At 46.0% G+C, this 18,649-nt stretch overlaps 1 protein-coding gene across 1 annotated transcript; it reads left to right on the forward strand.

Moving 5' to 3' along the window:
- The first annotated feature begins 4,232 nt into the window (after window positions 1–4,232).
- Window positions 4,233–8,500, forward strand: LOC101616617 (cytochrome c oxidase assembly factor 4 homolog, mitochondrial). Its single transcript, XM_045145885.1, has 2 exons — window positions 4,233–4,314; window positions 7,530–8,500. The coding sequence occupies exon 2, from the start codon at window positions 7,540–7,542 to the stop codon at window positions 7,801–7,803; it is 264 nt and encodes an 87-aa protein (XP_045001820.1). The 5' UTR covers window positions 4,233–4,314; window positions 7,530–7,539; the 3' UTR covers window positions 7,804–8,500.
- The last annotated feature ends 10,149 nt before the right edge of the window (window positions 8,501–18,649 follow it).

The raw sequence follows: 18,649 nt of genomic DNA on the forward strand, positions 1-18,649 counted from the left end.
AGTGGCACATGCATCTGGATTTGTAGTGATAGGAGGCCCTTGAGAACCCATACTTTCTCTTTCTCAAATTAAAAAAATATATTTTATTTTGTTGGGTTTTTTTTTTTTTTTTTTTTTTTTTGAGATAGGGTTTCACTGTAGCCCAAACTGTCCTAGAATTCACTATGTAATCTCAGGATGGCCTCCAACTCACAGCAATCCTCCTACCTCTGCCTCCCGAGTGCTGGGATCAAAGGCATGTGCCACCACACCCAGCTCAAAAATATTAAAAAAAAAATTGAAGCTGGGCATGGTAGCACATGCCTTTAATCCCAGCATTTAGGAGGCAAAGGTAGGAGGACTGCTGAGAGCTCAATACCATTCAAACTACATAGTGCTCTCTAGGTCAGCCTGGGCTAGAGTGAAACCCTATCTTGGAAAACCATAAAGAGTAATAATTGTGTATGGTATGATTTGCCTCAAATCCATATAGATGGCATGCCCATAAAATTGCCCACGGAAAAAAAAGTAGAAACCTATGTTGAAAGTCAGGTAAACCAGGTGTGGTGACATGCCCCTTTAATCCCAGGGTTTGGGAGGCAAAAGTAGGAGGATCGCTGTGAGTTCAAGGCCACCCTGAGACTACATAGTGAGTTCCATGTCAGCCTGGCCTAGAGCAAGACCCTCCCTTGAGAAACAAAAACAAAAAAAAAAAAAGGCTTGGGCCAGGCATAGTGGCACACTCCTTTAATCCTAGCACCTGGGAGGCAGAAGTAGGAGGATTGCTGTGAGTTTGAGGCCATTTTGAGACAACGTAGTGAATTCTAGGTCAGCTTCGGCTAGAGTGAGACCCTACCTGGAAAAACTAAAAAATAGAAAGAAAGAAAGAAAGAAAGAAAGAAAGAAAGAAAGAAAGAAAGAAAGAAGGAAGGAAGGAAAAGAAGGAAGGAAGGAAGGAAAAGAAAGACAGGTGAAATGGAAAACCTAATTAGGGAGGGAATACAAGGAAAGACTGACTAGAAATTAAGAAAGATTACAGACAATGTAGCATTTGCAGAGAAAGCTGTGGAAATAATTAATGTCTATGTGTTTACTGGCTATGAAATGGAATTCTTTACCTTCCAGAATGAAGGGTGACGATCATTAGACATACATATATTCAGCACATATGAATATATATGTATTGGGATATGCCTGACCATCAGAGAAAAAAGTGCAGGAAGCTATGCTTCATTCATTACCTTGTCAATGTGAAAAGTCATAGTAGTAATCATAGTTGTTATGGATGACAATGTAAAATTCAACTGATGCCTACAGAATTGGCAGTATGTAATCAATAAACATTTGTTAAATTAGTGGCGTGGCTTGATTTGTAGTGCCAAACATCAACTTCTTCTTTTTTTTTTTTTTTTTTTGGTTGTTGTTTCGAAGTTGGGTCTCGCTCTAGCCCAGGCTGACCTGGAATTCACCATGTACTCTCAGGGTGGCCTTGAACTCACGGCGATCCTCCTACCTCTGCCTCCCGAGTGCTGGGATTAAAGGCGTGTGCCACCATGCCCAGCTTTCAATTTTTTTTTGTTTTAAATATTTTGGGGGCTGGAGAGATGGCTTAGTGGTCAAAACGCTTGGCTACAAAGCCTAAGGACTCAGGTGAGGTCCCACATAAGCAGGTGCACAAGGTGGCGCATGGATCTGCAGTTCATTTGCAGGGCTAGAGGCCCTGGCGCTCCCCTTCTCTTTCTCACTCTCTCCCCCTCTCTTTGCTCTCTAATAAATAAATAAAAGTAAAATTAAAAAAAAAATGTTTGGCTAGGCATGGTGTAGCACGCCTTTAATCTCAGCACTCAGCAGGCAAAGGTAGTAGGATTACAAGGAGTTCAAAGCCAGTCTGGGACTATAGAGTGTGTTCCAGGTCAGCCTGAGCTACAGGTGAAATCCTACCTCAAAAAACGAAAACAAAAACAAAATTTTTGGGTGGGGCAGCAGGCTGGAAAGAAGACTTAGTGGTTAAAATGTTTGCCTGTGAAGCTTAAGGACACAGGTTCGATTTGCCAGTACCCATGTAAGCCATATTCATATGGTGGTGCATGCTTCTGGAGTTTGTTTGCAGTGGCTAGGGGCCCTGGCACGCCTATTTTCTCTCTTTCTCAAAATAAAAAAATGTTTTTAGGCAAGGCTTGGCGGTGCACACCTTTAATCTCAGCACTTGGGAGGCAGAGGTGGGAGGATCACAGTGAGTTTGAGGCCACATAGAAAATACAGAGTGAATTCCAGGTTGGCCTAGGCCAGGGTGAAATCCTACCTCGGGAAAAAAAAAAAAAAAATTAGGGGGTTGGAGAAATAGCTTAGCAGTTAAGGTGCTTGCCTGTGAAGACTAAGGACCCATGTTCAATTCCCCAGTACCCACATAATAAGCCAGATGCACAAGGTGGTGCATGCTTATGGAGTGGCTGGAGGCCCTGGAGTATCCACTAAGTCTCACTAAAATCAGAATATTTTAAAATATTTTTATTTGCAAGCAGAGTGAGAAACAAAGAGAGAGAAATATGGACAAGCCAGGGCCCCTTGTGGCTGCAAACAAACTCCAGATACATGTGTTACTTTGTACATCTGGCTTAACGTGGGTACTAGGGAATTGAACCAGGACTGTCAGGCTTTGCAAGCAAGCTTCTGTAACTGCTGAGCTATCTTGCTTGCCCAAGATGTCAGCTTCCTGAAAGGCAGGAGCCATCTCTTAAAACTATACACCTGAGCTCCACTGAGCACACAGGACAAGGCCTGGGCACGGTAGGTGTTTTGCATTTCTTCAAACAGAATCATCCTGTGTAGCACCGAGGGCCTGGGAAAACAAGCTCCATCACATATACCAGATGGTGGAAGTATGGAACTTAGGTAAATATCGACCAATAAATATTTTCTAAAACATTACTCTGCCAAAAGTCTGGTTTCCCTTGTCCAACCATTAACCTTTATTTAAGATTTTATTAGCATATATTAATTACATAATGGGTTTCATGACATTTTCACTTATGTACATAATACATTTTGATCATATTCCCCCCCAATCTCTCTTGCTCTCCTCCCACTGCCTCTGATGCCCTTCCTCTTCCCAACTAGACCCCTTTCTTGTCCTTTTTTTGGGGGGGAGGGAGGATGACTCAATGAGTTGCTAGGATTACTTTCAGGAGGCATGGACAACTTATTAAGGACTACATCACTGAAGAAAATGTGTCTCTCCTAGGCCTATACTAAGGCCCTGTAGCTGGTCAGGGAATGATGGGGCCTCATGGGCACACACATCCCTGTCTTAGTTTTGACAAGGAGTACTCAGGGCATGTTTGCTCTCTTGGTCAAGAGAATGAAAAATATGGCCCTGCAGGGCTGGAGAGATGGCTTAGCCATTAAGGTTGAAGCCTAAGGATCCAGGTTCGATTCCCTAGTATCCATGTAAGCCAGATTCACAAGGTTGCACATGCGTCTGAAGTTCATTTGCAGTGGCTGGGGGCCCTGGCACGTCCATTTTCTCTTCCTGCCTTTTCTCTCTCTCCCTCTCAAGTAAGTTAATTAAAAAATAAAGTATAAAAAATAAACAATGAGGGGCTGGTGAGATGGCTTAGCAGTTAAGGCGCTTGCCTACAAAACCAAAGCACCAAGGTTCGATTCCCCAGGGCGCCAGTCTGTCGCTCTCTCTCTCATATAAATAAATAAAAACATTTCAAGTTAAAAAAAAATGACCATGCATGTTTACTCTGGCCCAGGTTGACTTGGAATCCACCATGTAGTCTTAGACTGGCCTCGAACTCACGGCGATCCTGCTACCTCTGCGAGTGCTGGGATTAAAGGCGTGCGCCACCACGCCAGGCTCCCCCATGGTTTTCTAAACCAGACGTGACACTGTCATTTCTTTTGTTTGTTTGGGGTCTGTTCTGATTTTAGTGACCGTCTCAGGTAACTTTAGGGTAGCCAGGTTGTGTAGCCGACGATGACCTTGAACTTCTGATCTTCCCGTCCTAGACGCCGTGGCAACACCTGCTACAGGCTCTGGGCCTGGATTCACCCTAACGATTCAAGCCAGACCTTTCCAAAGTTGAAAGTCACCGGCCCCTCGGCCCGCCACTGCCTCCACACTTCTTCCGGCCCCTTTCCGGAAGTTGGTCCCTCAAAAAGTTTGCGCGGGGACGGAGGGCGGGACCTGCACCGAGCCCACCAATGAGAATGCGCGGGGCGCCCCGCCCTTCCGCGTGCGCGTTCCCCTGAGGGAGCGCTGCTTCCGGCGGGAGAACCGCGAGATCGCCGAGTGCCTGCGGGACAGACGCGGCGCCCGAGTGGTCGCGGGTGAGCCGCGCGTGCCGTCCTCTCGCGGGTGTGGGCAGGGGCTGCGCGCATGCGCCCTCTCGTGGGGCGGGGGAGGGGTTGCACGCATGCGTCCTGGGGGGGCTGCGCGCATGCGTCCCTCAAGCGGAAGAGGCGCCGCCGTGAGCTGGCCGATTGCGTTTGTCTGCCACCTGCTCCTGTCTAGTGCAGGTCCTTTTACTCCGGGAGTGCTGAAAGGCAAACTGTGGTGGTGGGCGGGGAGACTGCCGCATTGTTGGCCGAGTCTTACTGTGGCCCGAAGCACTTCTTCATTATGTCCACCCTCCAATTCTTCAGTTATTCCTGACGAGGAAACTGAACGAGTGACCTGGTAGTGCGTGGTGCCGGGACCCACCGTCCTTGCTCTTAAAAGATGTTTGTGCCGGGGTGGTGGCGCACGCCTTTAATCCCAGCACTCGGGAGGCAGAGGTAGGAGGATCGCAGTGAGTTCGAGGCCACCCTGAGACTACATAGTGAATTCCAGGTCAGCCTGAGCTAGAGTGAGACCCTACCTCGAAAAACCAAAAAAAAAAAGATATTCATTCCTGGTCTTTAAAGAACTCACTGAAAATCTAAAAAAAAAAAAAGGGAGGGGTTGCTGCTGGAGAGATGGTTTAGAAATTAAGTCGCTTGCACGCAAACCCGAAGGATCCAGGTTCGATCCCTTAGAACCCACGTAAGCCAGCTGCATAAGGTGGCGCATGCATCTGGAGTTCGTTTGCAGTGGCTGGAGGCCCTGGCGCGCCCATTCTCTCTCCATCCCTATCTGCCTCTTTCTCTTACATTAAATAGAAATTTAAAAAATAACTCACTGTGTACTTATCCCATTCTCCCTCTCTGTTATAAGTAAGTTTTTTTTTTTTTAAATGAAAATGTTATTTATTTGAGAGAGAGAATGGAAGGGCCATGGCCACCAGCCTCTGCAAATGCCACCTTGTACACCAGGCTTTACTTGGGTACTGGAATCAAACCCAGTCCTTATGCATTGTAGGCAAGTGCCTTAACTGCTGAGTCACCTCTCCAGCTCTCATTTATTTTCAAAAAAAAATTTTAATATGTGATTTCTCTATTCGAGAGAGAGAGAAAAAAAAAAAGAATGGGCATCCCAGGACCTCTAACCCCTTCAAAGAATTCCAAATGCATGTGCCACCTTGTGCATTTGGCTTACCTAGGTACTGGGGAATTGAACCTGGGTCCTTAGGCTTCATAGGCAAGAGCCTTAACTGCTATGCATCTCTCTGGCCCTTATATCTTGATATTGTGTTTTTTCCAGTCAATGAAGTGCTTTGCCATTTTTGTTGTTTTTATTTTTTCAAGGTAGGGTCTCCCTCTAGCCCAGGCTGACCTGGAATTCACTATGTAGTCTCAGGTGGCCTTGAACTCAAGGCGATCTTACCTCTGCCTCCCATCTTACCTCTGCCTCCCGTGTGCTGGGATTAAAGATGTGTGCTACCATGCCTGGCTTTGTCATTGTTTTATTTCGTGATGCCAGGGATAAAATTCAATGTGGCTTTGCACATGTTGGACATTTTCTCTACAAGTGAGTTACACACTCAGCCGAGCCACTGAATGTTTGATTCCTCTCCATGCATCAAATTCTCTCTCTTCCCCTAGGCAGAGATACTCTTACCATCTCTGGCAAACCCCTATTCATCCTTTGAGTTTAACTTTAGAAATCACTTCCTCGGGGCTGGAGAGATGGCTTAGCGGTTAAACGCTTGCCTGTGAAGCCTAAGGACCCCGGTTCGAGGCTTGGTTCCCCAGGACCCATGTTAGCCAGATGCACAAGGGGGCGCACGCGTCTGGAGTTAGTTTGCAATGGCTGGAGGCCCTGGCTCGCCCATTTTCTCTCTGCCTCTTTCTCTCTCTCTCACTCTCAAATAAATTAATAAAAAAAAATGAACAAAGATATGTGAAAAACAAAAGAAATCACTTCCTCCAGGAAGCCTTCCCTATTTTCTCCTGCCTTTGTGTTCCTAGTCCTAGCTGTGTAAATACTTTTGTAAATTGCCTGTTACCCAGCTCATGTATTCCGTGAGAGTAGGAGGCGTCTCCTATGTGCTCACTCCTGGATACGCTAATATAGTAACTGGCGTAGTAAATTCTCAGTAATCCGGTTAAGTGAATGGAACCGAGAAAAGGCATTAAAGAGTTTCTACACTGTTATAGCCAGCAGTTATAGTAAAACTTGGGCAAAAAGCTAACGTCATTTGTCTTCAAGCCTCTCCTAAGCTCCTCCTCGCTCCTTTCTTCTGCTGGGTGTTTTGAAGCAGATGACCTTGGGGAAACAGTCTGGGGTAAAGACATTTCACATTTGTATATTGCCAGCTACACTGTTCTCGTTCATACCCCATAGATTCATCTCTTGCCCTGGCCTCCTGTGTTTTGTGCCTTAGCCACAGTGAACTCTCTACTCCTCCAGTGTATTAAACCTCCTCATTTGAATCCCCTTCCAAGCATTGAACCTGAGTCTTCTGGCAGGGAATATGGCCACTAGGAAAAAGAAAAAAGGTTAGGTCTTCTGAGGTAAGTGGGAGAAGGCAGTGTTTTGTGTAACTCAAGTTCAAGTCGCAGAACCCTTTGGGCTGACACGTGCTGCTTTATCGCTTCAGCTCCCTTAAAGCCATTCTGCAGGCCTTTCTCTGCCCGGTCTCCTGCTTCAGAACACCACAGTCAGTCAGGCTTCAGCATTATGTGTCCTCAAAGAGGCACAGGTGGGCTGGAAAGATGGCTCAGTGGTTAAGGTGCTTGCCTGCAAAAGCCCAACAGCCCGGGTTCTATTCCCCAGTACCCACAGAAAGCCAGATGCACAGTGGTACATGCATCTGGAGTTCATCTGCAGCAGCTAGAGGTCCTGGTGTACCCATTTTCCCCACCCTGTCTCTCTCCTGTCTCTGTGCTTGCAAATAAATAAAATATTTGAAAAAAAAAAGGCACAGACATCTAAAGAGGCAGACACATAAAGTGGCTATACACAATGTCTTTGCTATTTATTTATTTATTGAGGTAGGGTTTCACTCTCTAGTCTAGGCTGACCTAGGATTCACTATGTAGTCTGAGGGTGGCCTCGAACTCATGGTGCTCCTCTTACCTCTGCCTCCCGAGTGCTGGGATTAAAGGTGTGCACCACCACGCCCGGCTGTCTATGCTATTTATAATGCTGAACACTTACAATTGTGTCTGTGTTGATATTCTAGACTCCTCAGGATGTCAGCTTCAGTCCCTCAAGGCCATACCTGGACCCGACAGGTGAAGAAGGATGCTGAGGAAGAAGACCCCCTGGACCGGCTGATCACCCGCTCTGGCTGCGCTGCCTCCCACTTCGCGGTGCAGGAGTGCATGGCCCAGCACCAGGATTGGCGCCAGTGCCAGCCACAGGTGCAGGCCTTCCGGGATTGCATGAGTGAACAGCAGGCAAAACGGCGGGAGGAACTGCAGAGGAGGAAAGAGCAAACCAGTGTCCATCGCTGAGGCCCTGAGCCCCCATCCCAAGCAGCTGGCCCTGTGGAAACCAGTGCCTAGGGAGACCCCAGCAAGTGGCAGAAGTCTGGGTCACAGGGTGTAAAACTTGGGCATAGTCTTTGGGACCAGGGTTGAAATCCAAACACTGAGTTTGGACATAATAATGAGCTATCATTTTAATGGTCAGTTAATGGTCAGATCTCATGCATCCACACCTTCTACTGGCATTTATATGTAAAACAAAGAGTTGGATGTGGGACACTACCCTCACCTTACTTCTTGGGTTCATGTGCCAAGTACTGAGATGATAATAGGGGCACTTGGACCTTATAAGTAGGGGGCTAGAGAGATGGCTTAGCAGCTAAGGCACCTTGCCTGTGAGGCCTAAGGACCCAGGTTCAATTCCCTGGTACCCACATAAGCCAGATGCACAAGGTTGTGCATGTGTCTGGAGTTCATTTGCATTGCCTAGAGACCCTACTGTGTCCATTCTTTCTCATATCTGCCTCTCTCTGTCTCTCTCAAATCAATAAAGGAACCTTATAATCAAATTCACAATGTAAAGGGAAATTGGCTAACTGTGTTGATAATGTGTGATGTGATAAGGAGTGTGACATCTGCCTTCCTGTCGCTAGGGGTCTCATTTGAGAGATGGAAATAAAGCAACACTGGACATTTAACTTCACCAGTGATCAGAGCACCTTTATCCCCTGTGTTGGATATTTCATTTAGTTATTGGAAATAAGAAAACAAATGGGGGAAACTTTTGTTGTTGTTTGTTTTTCCTTATTGAGACCAGGTCTCTGTCCAGGCTGCTCTTGAACTTGCTGTGTAGCCAAGGATGGCCTTAAACTCCTGATCTTCCTACCTCCACTCTCAAGTGCTGGGATGACAAGTATTACTATGCCTGACTGGAAAACTTTTTTTTTTTTTTTTTTTTCAGTTTTTCAAGGTAGGGTCTCACTCTAGCCCAGGCTGACCTGGAATTCACTACGTAGTCTCAAGGTGGCCTTGAACTCATGACGATCCTCCTACGTCTGCTTCCCCAGTGCTGGGATTAAAGACATGCACCACCATACTCAGTCTGCTTGTAATGTAGCCAATACAAAAGGCTGGTCTGACATTTTACAAGCATGTTAAACGTTGAAATACAGCCCTGGTGGCGCACGCCTTTAATCCCAGCACTCAGGAGGCAGAGGTAGGAGGATCACCGTGAGTTCGAGGCCACCCTGAGACTATGTAGTGAATTCCAGGTCAGCCTGAGCTAGAGTGAGACCCTACCTCGGAAAACAAATAAACAAACAAAAAACCCCCAAAAACATTGAAATACAGACTGGCCTTTTGAAAAATGGAGGCTCTGTTGACAGAACTTATATTCCTACTTTCCAACAACTTGTCAGAGCTGATGATGGCCCCTCTTAGGGACTGTATTCTCCCAGAACAGTTGCCGTCACTCCCCATTTGTCCTCAGTGAATCCATTCACTGTGTTCCTACACATCCCTGGAAGGCATATGGGAGCAGGAAGGGGATTGGAGGGTGGCTCCTGCCATACAGGCTGGAATGTTGCATGATCTTTACTAACACTTCCTGAGCATTACATTTTAGCAGGCCAAATACGAAGAATACACCATATAGTAGTCTCTATAAATGTACTGTGAACCTTCAAGAGGGAAAGAAAGCAAAGGTGGGACAAGAAATTTCAGGAACAATACAACTCATTTCTAGCCAAAGGGAACTCCAAGCATACAGATAAAGCCACGTGTACTTGGTGTTGAACATCATCTGAAGAAGGGGGCGGTGCGCACCGGGCCTGTCAGTGAGAACCTCTGCAAATGCAAGTACAAGACTGGGGAAACGGCACGTACAGGGGAGCAAAGAACCCGATTCACCTGGAGTTTGATTCCCCAGTACTCACATGAGCCAGATGCACAAGGTGATACAGCCACAGAGAGGAGGAGGACAAGGACGTCTTCAGTAGGTGGAATGGTTTCCAAACTGGTTAAGTAGAAAGAGCAAAGTTTAGAGGACTCCAGCTATTTTTTAAAAGTATATTTTATTTATTTATTTATTTATTTGATACAGAGAAAGAGGCAGAGAGAATGGGCATGCCAGAGCCTTCAGCTACTGTAAACGAACTCCAGATGCATGTGCCTCCTTGTGCATCTGGCTTACATGGGCCCTGGAGAATCAAACCAGGATCTTTTGGCTTTGCAGGCAAATGCCTTGACCACTAAGCCATCTCTCCAGCCCCTCCAGATTTTTTGTTGTTGTTGTTGGTTTTTCGAGATAGGGCCTCACTAGTTCAGGCTAACCAGGAATTCACTATGGAGTCTCAGGGTGGCCTTGAACTCATGGCAATCCTCCTAACTTATTTATTTATTTGAGAGAGAGAGAAAGAGGTAGAGAGAGAGAGAATGGGTGTGCCAGAGCCTCTAGCCACTACAAACTAACTGCAGACACATGTGCCAGCTTGTGCATCTGGCATATGTGGGTCCTAGGGAATAAAACCTGGGTCTTTTGGCTTCATAGGCAAACATCTTAACCATTAAGTGAGGTTGTCTTCTTAACTCCACATGTACACCATGGCATGAACTTGCCCATCACAAACACACACACAATGTATGTGTAGCCAGGTATGCTGGCGCACACCTTTAATATCAGCACTCAGGAGACAGAAGTAGGAGGATCACTGTGAATTCAAGGCCAGCCTGGGACACAGAGTACATTCCAGGTCAGTCTGGGCTAGAGAGACCCTACCTCAAAAAAAAAACAGAATTAGGGCTGGGAAAATGGCTCAGTAGTTAATGTGCTTGCCTGCAAAGCCTAAGGACCTGAGTTTGGCCCCCCAGTGCCCACTTAATGCCAGATACACAGGTGGTGCCTGTATCTGGAGTTTGCAGTGGCTGAAGGCCCTGACACCTATTCTCTCTCTAGCTTCTTTCTATCTCTCTCACACAAATAAAAAAAATTGGGGCTGGAGAGATGGCTTAGCAGTTAAGGCATTTGCCTACAAAGCCAAAGGACTTGGGTTCAATTCCCCAGGACCCATGTAGGCCAGATGCACAAGGGGTCACATGCATCTGGAATTCAGTTGCAGTGGCTGGAGGCCCTGGCATTCCCATTCTCTCTCTCCCTCTTTATTTCTCTCTCTCAAATAAATAAATAAAATTTTAAAAATTTTAATTTAAATTAAAAAAAATATGGATACAGGTATGGTGGCACATGCCTCTAATCCCAGAAGGCAGGAGGCAGAGGTAGGAAGATCTCTGGGAGTTCAAGTCCATCCTGAGACTACATGGTGAATTCCAGATCAATCTGGGCTAGAGTGAGACCCTATGTTGAAAAAAACTTAAAAAAAAAAAAAGTTTTGTTTTGTGCCCTTACAAGCCTCAAAATTAATAAATGTAAACCTTTCTCATAGAATTGTTTAGGGCTGAAATACAATTGGGAAGGAGCTTAGAAACAGTAGCTGGCATCATGGCTGTATGCTTATGAATACCCTAAGTAATGTTATCTAATCTAATCCTCAAAACAAGTCATTAATTCATTCTTCTTTTTTTAATTTTTACTTAAAAAAAATTTTTTTTCGAGGTAGGGTCTCACTCTAGCCCAGGCTGACCTGGAATTCATTCTGTAGTCTCAGGGTGGCCTTGAACTCACAGCAATCCTCTTACCTCTGCCTTCTGAGTGCTGGGATTAAAGGCGTGCACTACCATGCCAGGCTAATTTTTACTTTTATTTAGTTATTAGAGAGCGAGCAAGAGAGAATGGGTGTGCCAGGGCCTCTTGCCACTGCAAATGAACCCCGGACGCATGCACCACTGTGTGCATCTGGCTTATGCTGGACCTGGAGAATCAAACCTGGGTTCTTAGTCTTCTCAGGCATGCACCTTAACCACTAAGCCATCTCTCCAGCCCCCCACTCACTCTTCTTTACAAAGGAGGACGGACTTCATAGCTATTCTACTTTATTTTTTATTTTTATTTATTTATTTTTCCTAGGTAGGGTCTCACTATGGCCCAGCCTGACCTGGAATTCACTTTGTATTCTCAGGGTGGCCTCGAACTCATAGTGATCCTCCTACTTCTTTCTCCCAAGTTCTGGGATTAAAGATGTGCACCACTTTCAAGTGTGTTGGAAGAAATGGCAACAGTTACTCCTGCCACAGGTCACATACACCTCCACAACCATTCCCTCACTCCCCAGTTCTGTCATAAATGGAGATGACCCCATTGACACTGTCTATAGGTTGCCAGATCCAACTGTCCCTCCTTGGTGCTTACACATTTCAGACCCTCTAGGCAAACCCTTGCATAGAACAGTATTTCAGCTCTTGCGGTTTCTTGTGGTCATTGAGGGTTTGGGATCAACTCACATGGCTATGCAGAGAGCTCTGTTGGAAAGGTGGCTTTGCTCTCACTGTACTTCTCTGCTCCTGGGGGAGTTGGTGGTAATGTGAGCTGGAGGATCTTTCCAATTCTCAGTGACCAGGTTGTGAATATTTCCCGGTGGACATTCTATTAATGTTACTGAAGTTCCTGTTTTGAAATAAAAATTCTTAATGGAAAAAAAAAAAAGATGTGCACCACCACGCCCGGCAACATCTGTTCTACTGTAAAGCCTAGGCCATTTTCTGCTCCGTGTGCCAAGCACAGTGCTTATAACACATAGTGAATTACCACATCAAGAACACAGTTACTTCTGTCACCTCTTTACGGAAGGAAATTAGCCAACACAAGTCGCTAATAGTGATCTGGCTTGATGTTTTCTTGAATCTCCCAATTCTGTAATCTTTAGTCATAAAAGTGGGATGAAATCCTGCCATCTCTGCCTGCACTTTCCTGTCTGTCTCCTTTGAGTTACACTCGTGCTTCACTTGTTGTGGATGTGTGAATCACTGAAGTTGTGTGTCTACTTAACCTATCCCATCTCCCTTCAAGGCTGAAGGCACAGATTAGGAAAATGGAGTGAGCCCAGTCTCAATAAAAATGAATGCATGATGGGCTGGAGAGATGACTTAGCAGTTAAGCGCTTGCCTGTGAAGCCTGAGGACGCCTGTTCGAGGCTTGAGTTCCCAGGACCCACGTTATCCAGATGCACAAGGGGGCACACGTGTCTGGAGTTTGTTTGCAGTGGCTGGATCCCTGTCGCGCCCATTCTCTCCCTCTCTCTCTATCTGCCTCTTTCTCTCCCTGTCTGTCGCTCTCAAATAAATAAATAAAAATAAAAACAAAATAAAATAAAAACAAATGAATGCATGAGGGCAGGAGAGATGACTTAGTGGTTAAGCGCTTGCCTGTGAAGCCTGAGGACCCCAGTTTGAGGCTTGATTCCCCAGGACCCACGTAAGCTAGATGCACAAGGGGGCACAGACATCTGGAGATTGTTTGCAGTGGCTGGAGGCCCTGGTGAGCCCATTCTCTCTCTCTCTCTCTACCTGCCTTTTTCTCTCTCTGCCTGTCTGCCATTCTCAAATAAATGAAAATAAAAAAATGAATGGATGGATGAATGAACAAATAAATAATTTCTTGAGAACTAGCTTGTCCCTTCAAGGAATAAGCACTTCTTTGGTCCACCATTTTACAGACCTGGAGCTGAGATGCAGATCAGGCGACCACACCTTGAACAGGACTGCTTAATTAATTAGGTGTACCTTTTGCCCCTTGCCCCAGTTCTTCTACTTAAACCTAAAGCTAAAGGAAGAAGAAGAACAAGGAGCAGCAAGAGGAGGAGAAGGGAAATGGGGAAGGAGAGAGGGAGAAGGAGAAGGCAGAAAGGGCTGGAGAGATGACTTAGGGGTTAGGGTGCTTGCCTAGAAAGCCAAAGGACCCAGAACCCACGTGAGCCAGATGCACAAGGTGGTGCACGCATCTGGAGTTCGTTTGCAGTGGCTGGAGGCCCTGGCGTGCCCATTCTCTTTTTCTCAAATAAATAAAAATAAAGTATTAAAAAAAACTGGGTGTGGTGGTGCATGCCTTTAATCCCAGCACTCTGGAGGCAGAGGTAGGAGGATTGCCATGAGTTCAAGGCCACCCTGAGACTACATAGTGAATTCCAGGTCTGCCTAGACTAGAGTGAAACCCTACTTAAAAAACCAAACCAACCAAACAAACAAACAAAAAACAAACCACGTAAAGTTCATGTCAGCACCCCAAAGATGAACTTGGGGGTCCCTGGGCCCCTATATTGGTTCCTTTTCCCGACATAATAAATCTCCTCTGCTTTTCCACCCACCAGTCTCTAATTGACACTGGGGTGAGTAGGCAAGCCTAGGCAGCCGGAGTTGGCAGCAATGGAGCTTTCATTCTACAACTCTGCTTGCAGGACCTCTTGGCTAGATGCCCTTCTTGAGGAGGCCTAGGGTAGGCAGACCCAGGGTTAAGCTCTTCCCTGCAAAGTCCTTGGCTGAGGGCTTGGCCTTGTGTTTTGTACAAAGCTGCACTGTAATGCATTTCACCAGATGAGTAAGAAGATACTTCTTCCCATCCTTGCTCTCGGATAAAGTTGCCAGACTAGGTCCTTGCGCTGCTGCCTTTAGAAATCCAAAGACAACTGGAGTGAGTCCAGCTTGAAATCTTATGCCCTTCTGGAGAGGGCGGCAGCTCCCTCTGCTCCAGCAATGAGTTGTTTTTTTTTTTTTTTTTAAATTTATTTATTTGAGAGCGACAGACACAGAGAGAAAGACAGATAGAGGGAGAGAGAGAGAATGGGCGCGCCAGGGCTTCCAGCCTCTGCAAACGAATTCCAGACGCGTGCGCCCCCTTGTGCATCTGGCTAACGTGGGACCTGGGGAACCGAGCCTCGAACCGGGGTCCTTAGGCTTCACAGGCAAGCGCTTAACCGCTAAGCCATCTCTCCAGCCCAGCAATGAGTTTTTTTACAGCAAGCTGCAAAGGATGTGGGCGGGATACTTACCCTGGTAAACAGCTATCTCTTAACCAACCTCCTTCCTTCTTCCCTCCCATCTTTCTTTTCCAGGTATGTCTCGCTCTAGCCCAGGCTGACCTGGAATTCACTATGTCTCAGTGCAGCCTTGAACTCACAGTGATCCTCCTCTCTCTGCCTCCCAAATTCTGGGGTTAAAGGCATGCACCACCACACCCAGTCTTTCTTCCTGTCTTTCATTCATTTATTTATTTTGTTTTTTCAAGGTAGGGTTCCACTCTAGCCTAGGCTAACCTGGAATTCACTATGGAGTCTCAGGGTGGCCTCGAACTCATGGCAATCCTCCTACCTCTGCCTCCTGAGTGCTGGGATTAAAGGCGTGTGCCACCACACTCAGGCTTGTAATTGTTTTGTAACCCTGAGGACCTAGAAATCAGACTGGCTCCTATGTGTGCTCAGGAGGATGGGACATTAACAGCCATTCCCATGTCTCGGGGCAGAGTAATAAAAGCCCTTTGACTCCAGTGGAAGGACAGAGCGTCAAGTAGGTCAGTGACATGACTCCAGAGTGACAGACTTTAGCTGTCTCCTGTTAAAGAGAAAAGCCCGACTCTCCCCTAGCCATGTGATGGGGAGGGAATGTCTGGGATATAGAACTGAATCCTACTGCTGCTCTGCCCATTTTGTGCCCTGTGACCCTGGGCAAAGCACTGCTCCAAGCCCCTAACCTGCAACTGCTAAGGAGAGGAGTAGACTGGCAGGATCCTCAGAATCTCACTAGCAGTAACTCAGCAATTTATTTAGTTCCGTGTCCTGTTCCCTCATATTGATGACAAGGAATTCTCAGCAAGTGGAAAACGAAAGTGGTTTTCAGGTTCACTTAAAATATATATATATAGTTAGTTAGTTGAAAGAGACAAAGAGGCAGAGGCGGAGAGAGAGAACGGACGCGCCAGGGGCTCCAGCCACTGCAAACAAACTCCAGGCACATGTGCCTCCTTGTGCACCTGGCTTACGTGGGTCCTGGGGAAGTGAACTGAGGTCCTTTGGCTTTGCAAGCAAGTGCCTTAGCTGCTAAGCCATTTCTCCAGCCCCTTTTCAGGTTCTGAAATGGAGTCCATAGGACATAATCCATCACCCATATGCTGTGCGTGTGTGTGAGTTTATTCACATTTCAATCTTATCTTTATATATCCCCAGCCTCACACTTTTTAGTTGGATACTGTTAATTATTTTCCCTAAAGGACTTAGCAGCAAGCAGTTCTACAACAAATATATCAGTCCTCACTGGAAAAGTCTACCTGTATTAATAGTGAAGTTTATTTGTGAAGTCCTGACCTGCTAACCCTTCCATTTGAATTCAGAGAAGCAGTTTACTGAAGAGCACCTCCTTCTTATCTTGATAACCTACCTTTCATAATTTTCTTATTCTTTTCTTTCTTTTTTCCAAGATAGGCTCTCACTCTAGGCCAGGTTGGCCTGGAATTCACTATGTAGTCTCAGGCTGGCCTTGAATTCACAGTGCCCTTCTGAGTACTGGGATTAAGGCATTTTATTTGTTTAGTTGAGAGAAAGAAGCAGATACAGAGAACAGGCATGCCAGGCCCTCTAGTCACTACAAACGAACTCCACATGCGTGCATCATCTTGTGCATCTGGCTTTTTTGGGTCCTGGGGAATTGAACCAAGGTCCTTTGGCTTTTTAGGCAAATGCCTTAATTGCTAAGGCATCTCTCCAGCCCCCTTCTTTATTTTTGAGGCAAGGTCTCAGTATATATCCTTGGCAGATGAGGAACTTGCTATGTCGACCAGGCTGTCCTTGAACTTGCAAAGATCCTCCTGTTTCTGCCTCCAGAGGGCTAGGAGCACACCACGCTCACTCAGCTCCTTCTGTTTCACTTTGGAAGAAAATGTGAATTTCCTTTTGTGTTTGAAACTGATGAGTTTCAGAGAAATACATGTAAAACCAAGAATACTGGACTAGAGAGATGGCTTAGTGGTTAAGGCATTTGCCTGTAAAGCCAAAGGACCCAGGGTTTGATTCCCCAGGACCCACCTAAGTCACATGCACAAGGGGGACCATGTGTCTAGATTTCGTTTGCAGTGGAGGCTCTGGCACGCCCATTCTTTTTCTCTCTGCCTCTTTCTCTCTCTGTCAAATAAATAAAAGAACTGGGCATGGTGGTGCATAGCTTTAATCCCAGCACTCGGAAGGCAGAGGTAGGAGGATTGCCATGAGTTCGAGGCCACCCTGAGACTCCATAGTGAATTCCAGGTCAGCCTGGGCTAGAGTGAGACCCTACCTTGAAAAAAAAAAAAAAAAAGTTCCAGTGATTCTGATAGACACAGTGAGAACCAGTGGTTTAGACGAGGATTTGACAAACTTTCTACAAGACCAGACAGTGAGAGTTTTAGCTTCGTGGACTCTGTTGCAACTTCTCAACTCTGCCGTCACAGCACTAAAGCAGCCAGAAACAATACTGAGTGAATAAGCATGGCTCTGTTCCAATAGACCTTTATTAAAAGACAGGATGAGGCTCTGAACTAGGCAAGAGGTGGTGGTTATAAAACATTGCAAATGGACTAAGTGACCCTATACTATTCTTTTTAAAAAATGGCTGATTCAGCGGGCGGTGGCGCATGTCTTTAATCCCAGCACTCAGGAGGCAGAGGTAGGATAACCATGAGTTCAAGGCTACCCTGAGACTACATAGTGAATTCCAGGTCAGCCTGAGCTAGAGTGAAACCCTACCTTGAAAAACAAAACAAACAAACAAACAAACCGACTAATATTTTTTCATTTTTTTTAAATTGTTTATTTGCATGCAGAGAGCGAGTGAGAGAATGAGTGCAACAGGGCCTCCAGCCACTGCAAATGAACTCCAGATGCATGTTCCACTTTGTGCATCTGGCTTACATGGGTCCTGGAGAGTCAAACAGGGATCCTTTGGATTTGGATGCAAGTACCTTAACCATTAAGCCATCTCTCCAGCCCTCATTTTTTTTAAGATTTACTTTTATTTATTTATTTGAGAAAAACAAGAGAGAGTGAGAATGGGCACGCCAGGGCCTCTAGCCCCTGCAAATGGAACTCCTGACGCATGTGCCACCATGTGCATCTGGCTTATGTGTTTATTTTTTTTGGTTTCTAGAGGTAGGCTTTTACTCTAGCTCAAGCTGGGCTTGAACTCACTGATATCCTCCTACCTCTGTCTCCCGAGTGCTGGGATTAAAGGTGTGTGCCACCATGCCCAGCTTTTTTTTTTTTTTTTTTTTTTTTTTTTTTGAGGTAGGGTTTCACTCTAGCCCAGGCTGACCTGAAACTCCCTCTGTCATCTTAGGCTGGCCTTGTACGCATAGCAATCCTCCTACCTCTGCTTGCCAAGTGCGGGGATTAAAGCGCTTTTTGTTTTGTTTGTTTGAGGCAGGGTCTCACTCTACCTCAGGCTGACCTGGAACTCACTCTGTAGCTCCAGACTGGCTTCAAACTCATAGAACACCTCTGACCTCAGCCTCTGGAGTGCTGGAATTAAAGGTGTGTGCCACCATACCTGGCCTAAAATGGCTCATTTAATGGCATGTGGATTTTACTTTAATAGGCTGGTTCAAAAAGCTGCTTCTTATTTACATTGCCTTACTTCTTTTTTGTTTGTTTGTTTATTTGCTTTTTTTGAGATAGGGTCTCACTCTAGCCCAGGCTGACTTGGAATTCACTATGTAGTCTTAGGTTGGCCTCAAACTCACAGAATTCCTCCTACCTCTGCTTCCCGAGTGCTGGGATTTAAGGCGTGCACAACCATGCCCAGCTGCCTTACTTCTTTCTTCAAAGAGTCTCATGTAGCCCAAGTGAGCCTTGAATTCACTATGTACCTAAATGTGCCCAACCAAACGTGGCCAAATTTCTTATAAAGAATCTGGTCTAGGGCTGGAGCGATGGCTTAGCTGTTAAGTGCTTGTCTGCAAAAGCCC

This window comes from Jaculus jaculus, chromosome 3 (genome assembly GCF_020740685.1).
Source record: "Jaculus jaculus isolate mJacJac1 chromosome 3, mJacJac1.mat.Y.cur, whole genome shotgun sequence".
NCBI lineage: Eukaryota > Metazoa > Chordata > Mammalia > Rodentia > Dipodidae > Jaculus > Jaculus jaculus.